General features: G+C 40.7%; 1 pseudogene and 1 gene segment (V, D, J or C); both read left to right on the top strand.

Annotated features, from left to right (window-relative positions):
* Positions 1 to 2,513: 2,513 nt before the first annotated feature.
* On the top strand, positions 2,514 to 4,885 carry LOC129622004 (T cell receptor alpha variable 13-1-like). The segment is given in 3 exon segments: positions 2,514 to 2,565; positions 2,727 to 3,011; positions 4,797 to 4,885. Coding segments are annotated over 3 exon segments (426 nt in total).
* Positions 4,886 to 7,193: 2,308 nt separating this feature from the next.
* LOC129620463 (T cell receptor alpha variable 14/delta variable 4-like) lies at positions 7,194 to 8,541 on the top strand (annotated as a pseudogene).
* Positions 8,542 to 8,768: the final 227 nt, after the last annotated feature.

Here is an 8,768-nt window from a genome sequence, read left to right as displayed (position 1 = left end):
TCTTCTACTTTTTTCAAAGTCTGTATTTGTAGGCTTTATGAATGAGCTATAGTCATAACATTAATATATTTTTGTTATGCACTGTTGGTTTAAATCTAGTATATATTAGTTATGCATTGTTGGTTTAAATCTAGCTAATTTTTTATTAGATTGGTTTAAATGCAAATTTTATTTTTGAAGTTTTATAAACAAAATGCATGTCAAAGTACACTTTAAACAATACAAAATGGTGTGCAATAAAATGTTTTCTCTGAAATTTGTATAAACATAGTAGATTAATAACACACATTTATCTCTAAGATAGTAAAGGAATCAGAAAGGGTATAAACCTGCAATCACGAAAAGAATAGATAAGGAGATCACAGCACATAGTGATGTCAAAAAAATTTCAGAAGGTAAGAAGTGTAAGGAAGAATTAAAGCTTGTGTTACAGACTAGACGAAGAAGAAACCTAGGTTTAGTGCGAGAGGTGTCACAATGTGTGCTATGGAAGAGTTTAAAAAAGAAGGGCCAGTTATCTTTGAATAGTTGAGAAAGATGGTGTTGCTCTTGCGAGTGCCTGTGTATGTATGGGTTGAAGATTTGTGGCGGGCACTAAAATAGGAGGCCTGAGTGAGATTACTTATAAGTAAAGAACACCAATGCTCTCCACAATTCTTTATAGTAGTGTTAGTCGCTCAGTCATGTCTGACTCTTTGCGGCCCCATGGACTGTAGCCTGCCAGGTTCCTCTGTTTATGGGATTTTTCCAGGCAAGAATACTGGAGTGGGTTGCCATTCTCTTCTCCAGGGGATCTTCCTGACCTGGGGATCAAACCTGGGTCTCCCGCATTGCAGGCGGATTCTATACTGTTTGAGCCTCCAGGGAATTTATAACAAGGAATAATTGCTTTCTAAATCCAGAAGAGAAGTGGAAGTTAGTCTTTGATGAATTAAGAATGTCACATAAAAAATTGTTTCAAACTTTGTGTATTACCTGGGCTTCCCTGGTGGCTCAGATAGTAAATAATCTGCCTGCAATGCAAGAAGTTTAACACACATAAAACCTGCACATTTTAATAAATATACATATTCATATATTGAGTAGATATTCTTCACCATAGCTGCGTAAATTTTTAAAGATATGAGATATGGAACAGAGGTTAATTTATTCTTTGTAATCCACAGGGCCAGAGAATCCAAATCACAGGAGAGGGGCTTCTACCTCTGGAAATGAGGTAGTCTTGGTTGCCCAGGGACCGTTTCTTACGACAGGTTCTTTAGGGCCAATCTTCTATTTGCACTATTTCTCTAGAAGACACAGGCAACATTGAGGCTTTCTTGGATTTATTCTCACAGAGGTAACCAGAAAATTCTAAGTAATCAAAGTGGTTTTGGCAGAGGAAGATAATTCTGGAAGCTCACAGAAGTTAAGGGGAAATGTCTTGGGGAAAGAACATTTTATTGGGGAAATGTCAATGTCAGTGTCTTGGGGAAACAACATTGTAGTGGAAACTGGAAGAAAATTTATAGAATATAGACTCTGAGCCAGCGATGGCCAAGGCAGCAGAAGCATGCCAGTAGAACTGACTCATACTCATACTCTGGAGGAAATTCCACTAAGGCTGAGTCACTCACTGCTTTTAAGATATGTGTGAGTTTGAGGTGTCTAATATAATGATTTGATATATGTATATATTTTGAAGTGATAACACTGATAAGATTAGTGAACACATCTTTCACTGCACATACTTACCAGGGTTTTTGTCTTGTTGTTATTATGGTGAGTTATTTAAGGTCTGCACTCCGAGTAACTTTCAAATGAAAAGTACAGTATTGTTAACTACAGTCACAGTTAACAGGCAAGACCGGCTTAGAGGAACACAATCTAAGATAATAGGCATTCGTAATATCAAATGATCTTTTTTCTCTTATACTCTTCTTTGGCTTACATGTTCCTTTTAGAAAGATTTTCTACCCATAGTAGACAAAAGAGCATGGTATACAGGCTGAAAAGGAAAGTTTTGTATTTTTATGTTTAAGAGTGAATCATGGTGCTTTTCTAATTTCAAAACTAATATCAGGCCCATCATTGGATAAAGAGCAACAGCATCTACCTCCTTCTAACTTACTAAAAATGACTCAGTTGTGTGCAGAGGTGTAAATCTTAATCTCTACATTCTTACTGTACATTTAAATTTTCAATCTAAGACAAAATTTGTTTGGTCTTTGCTGTTTTTATGCATCAGAGTCCCTCATAAGCACAGGTATGAGAAAGACATTTAACCAGAGAGTTCAGTAGGTAGAGATGTGACCACCAGATGGCAGTGCCCTCTGCTGATCAGGACATGTGGAGGGTTCATTGAGTGGGTTTTGAATGGATAGGTAGGCTTGGGGCAGAAGCAGAGCCTTTTTCTTATTGGCTGGGTAGACAATGAAAGAAACCACTAGAGAAAAGAAGGGATCACTTGGTAACAGAAACAACTCTCCTGGCTGGAGACTGCGGTCCACGATTGATTCTAAATAGGAAAAACAATGAAGATACCCATTGGAGCTTTAATCACATTCTTGTGGCTGCAGCTGGACTGTGAGTTGAGGGTTTAAGGGAAATAGAGTATATCAGTAGATATTTTTTAGATACCAAGACTGGCTTTATTCAGGTTTCTTCTAGTTATTGTAGAAAAGGGAAAGTAAACTCTAGAGCTAAATAATCTAACAACCTTTCTCTGACTTCTACTTTCTCCATAGGTGTCAGCCTTGGAAACAAGGTGGAGCAGAGTCCTACCCTGAGTGTCCAGGAGGGAAACAGCTCTGTTATCACCTGCACATATACAGACACAGCTTCAGACTACTTCCCTTGGTATAAGCAAGAACCTGGGAAAGGTCCTAAGTTCCTTATAGCTATTCGTTCAAATAAGGTCAAAGAGGAAGACCAGAGACTGACTGTTTTATTGAATAAGACAGCCAAACATCTCTCCCTGCACATCGCAACCACTGAAGCTGGAGACTCAGCTGTCTACTTCTGTGCAGCAAGTACACAGTGCTTCCCAGGCATCTTCTGTCTGTACTCAAACCTGTGACTGGGGCAGCCCCCTTCCTTTGGTGCAACCTTCAAATATGACAAATGTTATATTGTTTGTCTGCAGGTGGAAACTGATGTGCTAGTTATAAAAAACATGTGAAAGAAAGTGAAACTCACTCAGTCGTGTCCAACTCTTTGCTACACATGGACTATACAATCCATGGAATTCTCCAGGCCAGAATACTGGAATGGGTAGCCTTTTCCTTCTCCAGGGGATCTTCCCAACACAGGGATCAAACCCAGGTCTCCCACATTGCAGGCAGATCCTTTACCAGCTGAGCCACAGGGGAAGCCCAAGAATACTGTAGTGTGTAGCCTATCCCTTCTCCAGGGGATCTTCCAGACCCAGGAATCGAACCGGGGTCTCCAGCATTGCAAGCGATTCTTTACCAACTGAGTTATCAGGGAAGCCATAAAAAGCATTGGATAAGAATATTAGGCTCAAGGGTAGCTAGAAAGGATTAGAACATGTTGTTGGATACCTGTTGCTTACTGAATTCTTGAAGAGAGTTAGTAATTTACTGATTTATTTTTAAGTTGTAAGACCAACTTTAAATTTTGCCATTCAGACTCCTCTTCTATAAATACTCCCCCTGTTATCCATATCACAATCCTTATTATGAATGGGTTTTAAAAATATTGTGCTTTGAAAACAGCATATTTTTCTGATTATACAAATTACATGCCAAATATAAGAAAATGCTTTATATAATTAACATGATATTGACGATTCTATGATCACACAATGTTGCTAATATTCAGTTTACTCTTTTTATAAATCCCTATCTTAATTAGTATCTTTTTCCACTAAATATTAAATATTGAATTGAGCATTCCCCATTTCATTGTCTTGTTCCCAAACATCAGCTTTGAAATAGCTCTATGAGAAATATTAATAAATTACAATTTTACATTGTTTGACATCCCTTTTATGCACATTGACCACTTTCTATTGAGAAAATGTGACATGTCTTTTCCTTTAGTGCCCAGTAATAGTATATATTTTTTGTGTATTTGAGGAAAAGTAAGATAGAAAGCGATTTGACAATGTCACATTCAAATGATTGCAAATCAAACGGGGTATTTGCTTTCTCCTGTCTCTGTACAATTTGCTGCAAACTTCATGGCCTTCTCTTGATCCTAGGAGGCCAGTCTGGGTGTTGATAGCCTCCATTTTTCTTCCTTTCCTTAGGGGGACGCTGGTTGCTTACACCTGTCTTGTTTCTTCCAGGCCAGCAGAGTGGGGCCGCCTTCTGCACATGCTCACTAGGCATCTGCAAAGCCTCACTCTGGCTGTTCTTTGCGACCTGGGAGCAGTGACAGGGTGAGGTGGTGTTTGAGTCAGACATTGTGTGATGGCTGGTACCCCTGGGCCACTTTTGATGATTGGCAGGCAAGGCATCCCCAGTGACTGGTGGGCAGTCCTGATGGAGCCAGTGCCCTGGTCGTAGGAAACGTGTCCATTTTAATGCCCTCCCGGAGACCTGGCTGCTGTTCCCAGGTGCTCCCCACTCCCCAGCTGAGTAGCACACCTAAGTATTCTAGGTGAGGTGAGAAAGGGGCAAGGCTTTTCTGTAGGTTCTCCTAAAGCTGGAGAGCAGATGCTCACTCAAAGGCCCTCACTTTCCTCTGTGGAGAAATCGCAGGTCAAGAATGTTTCCCCTGGAGCCCAGCTGTGTGCTTTGAGGGGAGGAGTGATGAAGGTAATGTGAAATTGTTCCCCTAATCCTCTTCAGTGTGTCTGACGTCAGACGGTGTGCTGGAAATTCTCTGCTGGATTTCTGGACTTCTCAAAGCTCCCTTGGAGTATGACTGTGAAAATTGATGTTTTTGGCAGGGTGAAAAGATGGTAGAAGGTTCCTATTTTGCTATTTTGAGTTCAGTATTTTAAATCTTAATTCCTAAGTAATTACATAGAAAATTTGACTATTTTTTATTTATATTTCTATTTTGAATTTTAATCCATTGTAGAGATCATGAAGCCATCACAGGATAATGACACGGAACAGTTTCACTGCTCCCCAAAACTTCCCTGTGCTCTCCTTTTGTAATGAAAAACTCCCCATTCCTGTGCTGTGCTGTGCTTAGTCACTCAGTTGTGTCCGACTCTTCTCAACCCCATGGCCTGTAGCCCTCCTAGTCTCCTCTGTCCACAGGGATTCTCCAGGCAAGAATATTGGAGTGGGTTGTCACGCCCTCCTAAAGGGGATCTTTCCACCTAGGGATCAAACTCAGATTTCCTGCATTGCAGGCAGATTATTGACTGAACTACCAGGGAAGCCCATGAATATTGGAGTGGGTAGCCTATCCCTTCTCCAGGGCACCTTCCCAACCCAGGAAATGAACTGGGGTCTCCTGCATTGCAGGCAGATTCTTTAGCAGCTGAGCTACCAGGGAAGCACTACCCCCCATACCGAACTCATTTCAAAAATTAAAAAAATATAAATTCAGAGTTTGATATGAGACTTTCCAAAGAATTGTTCTGGGTATGGATGTATTTTGAGTAACAGAATACAGTCATGAGATCCTTTTATTGAGAAGTTTAAAAGACTTAAATAATATGAAGAGAAATGAATGATATTTCATATTTAGTCAACCAGTTGTTAGAAAAAGTTGGGTGTTTTTAAATTAGAGAACAATTCCTACTGTATGTTGTTCCATTAAACTTAATAGAGATTCCACTTCAAAATCTAAAGATGCTTCAAACAATTTCACTGAGGCTGTCATTACTGAGACAGGAAGATGTGAAGTGAACAGTGAAGTGAAAGTCACTCAGTCATGTCTGACTCTTTGTGACCCCATGGACTATACTGTCCATGGATTTTCCAGACCAGAATACTGGAATGGATAACCTTTCCCTTCTCCAGGAGATCTTCCCAACCCAGAGATCGAACCCAGGTCTCCCGCATTGCAGGCAGATTCTTTACCATCTGAGCCACAGGGGAAGCCCAAGAATACTAGAGTGGGTAGCCTATCCCTTCTCCAGTGGAACTTCCTGACCCAGAAATTGAACCGGGGTCTCCTGCATTGCAGGTGGATTCTTTACCAGCTGAGCTATCGGGGGAAGATAAGTTTTGGCTAATTTATCAAGAAATAGGCTGTGATAGGCAGTGGGTCTTTGTTGTTTGCCATGATGTAGAGTTATATCCCTAGGCATGGCTTTCCTGTTATATTCATACACAAAGATTTATTACAGACAGGAAGTGGTTGGGGATGTGGTGGCACAGGTGTAGGGTGGGGGTGGAATCAATGGTGATCTTAGGGTTAGCTGTCTTATGGAGGTGTATGAGATCACCTGCTATGTACTTCTTTTAGAGCTGGGCATACAGGATATATAACAGTTTGGTATGGCTCGTTTATGGTCCCAGTTGAGTTAATGGGATGAATATAAATTCAAAGGCTTGATAACCTAATGACAAAACTAAGATATCTACAGAGCTGGACTGTCAAAATTAGTAGAGAATAAAAGGGGATTTCTGTGACAGGAGTCAATCTCTGCAACCTCAGCCTAAACTCTTTAGAAAAGGATGATTAGATTTTCCTGCTTTGGCCCCAAGATGGGCAACTGAAAATATTGATAGTGAGGAGAAGTATTATTGTAACAATAGGCAGAATAAAAGAGCTAAAGTGCTTTGCCTTCTTACCATAAAGTGATTTATTTCTACCTTAGGTGGAAGAACTGAACACAGAAGTGAGGATGCATGGTTAGTATGTCTTATATTATTTCCATAATACATTACAGATAATATTTTTAGATAGGAGCTACTCACTCATTTCTTTCACAGAAGCAATGACCTAACACAGCATTGTGTGTGTATGTGTGGGGGGGGGAGGCTTCTTTGCAATATCAAATTTAACTCGTGTTTATTTTAAGATGTAATTGCTATCGGTTGAAGAACTGGTTAATATAAAAGGAAGTTTGGGGTGAGTAGGACTCTCACCTGGTTCATAGAGAACTTGATGTAACCCACATCAACTTGCTACTCAACCTGCAACATCAACTCACCCCTGTTTCCTGTTGTGGGGCAGCAGCAGCACATACCCAGCAATTCTTCCCTCACCCTGCCAGGCTCACCTCACCTTGCAAAGCCTTGACATTGAAGATATTTTCCATCTAGTGGAAGAGCTGAAACATGCTTCTCTCCAGCCTTCTGAAGGTGGTTGTGGCTTCACTGTGTTTAGGTAAGGATGGTCTTGATGGGATTGTGCTTCCTCTGTGACCTAAGGACCAAAGAAACAGGCAGTCTTAAGGGTATCCTGGGAAGGAAGCATAGCTGAGTGTAAAGTAGAATTTCTTTATTCTACATCACTTATTCCTAAATCTCTATTGTTTTGTTCAGTAGCTAAGCTGTGTCTGACTCTTTATAACCTTATGGACTGCAAAACACCAGGCTCCCCTGTTCTTTGCTATCTCCTGGAGTTTGCTCAAATTCACGTCCATTGAGTCCGTGGTACTATATAATCATCTCATCTTCTGCTGCACCCTTATTTTGTCTTCAATCTTTCCCAGAATCAGGGTCTTTTCCAATGTGTCTGCTCTTTGCCTCAGGTGGCCAAGGTATTGGAGCTTCAGCTTCAGCATCAGTCCTTTCAATGAATATTCGGGGTTGATTTCCTTTAGGATTAACTAGTTTGAGCTCCTTGCAGTCCAAGGGACTCTCAAGAGTCTTCTCCAGCACCACAATTTGAAAGCATCAATTCTTCAGCACTCAGCCTTCTTTCTGGTCCAACTCTGACATCCATACATGACTACTGGAAAACCCATAGATTTGACTATACAGATCTTTTTTGGCAAAGTAATGTCTCTGCATTTTAATACACTGTCTAGCTTTTCCATAGCTTTCCTTCCAAGAAGCAAGTGTTTTTTAATTTCATGGCTACAGTCTACTTCTATTTTTTTCCTCTAGGATCCAGTATTGCCCAGAAAGTAACTCAAGACCAACCACCAAAGTCAGTGCAGGAGAAAGAAACTGTGACCCTGGATTGCACATATGACACTGGTGATACAACTTATGGTCTATTCTGGTACAAGCAACACAGCATTGGGGGTGATGACCTTCCTCATTCCCCAGGACTCTTATAACAAGCCAAATGCCGCAGAAGGTCGCTACTCATTAAATTTCCAGAAGGCAAGCAAATTCATCACTTACCATCTCAGCTTCACAACTGGAGGACTCTGCAGTGTATTTCTGTGCACTGAGTGAGCCCACAGTGAGAGGCATGTAGGAGGGACCTGTACCAAAACCCAGAGTTCTAATTGATACATCCACCTGCTGTAGGGACCAGGGTAGGGAATTGCCTTCACAGACAGGAAGGGGTTAGTACTGTGGCAGCAGAGGTGTAGGTTTATAGGGGAAACACTCATTCCAAGAAAGTATTTCTCTAGGTTCATAGACCATGTCTAGAGCTATTGCTCATCAAAAACATTCTTATCCCTGAAAATCTGGATTTAAATTTCTTATCGAAGACAAATATAACCAACAAAATCTTTATCATTTGGTGATTAGATTAAGCTAGAAGAATTGACTAAGGAAATTCAGAAATGCCTGAATTAAAAATCAGTTAAAAGTATGTGTGAATTATTGGTCTTTCAGATCAGTTCAGTTCAGTTCAGTTGCTCACCTGTGTCTGACTCTTTGCGACCCCATGGACTGCAGCACACCAGGACTCCCTGCCTATCACCAACTCCTAGAGTCTACTCAAACTCA

The sequence above is a fragment of the Bubalus kerabau genome, chromosome 10 (assembly GCF_029407905.1).
Source record: "Bubalus kerabau isolate K-KA32 ecotype Philippines breed swamp buffalo chromosome 10, PCC_UOA_SB_1v2, whole genome shotgun sequence".
NCBI lineage: Eukaryota > Metazoa > Chordata > Mammalia > Artiodactyla > Bovidae > Bubalus > Bubalus kerabau.
Note: the sequence above shows the minus strand (reverse complement) of the source record. Positions and strands in the feature narration are given on the sequence as shown.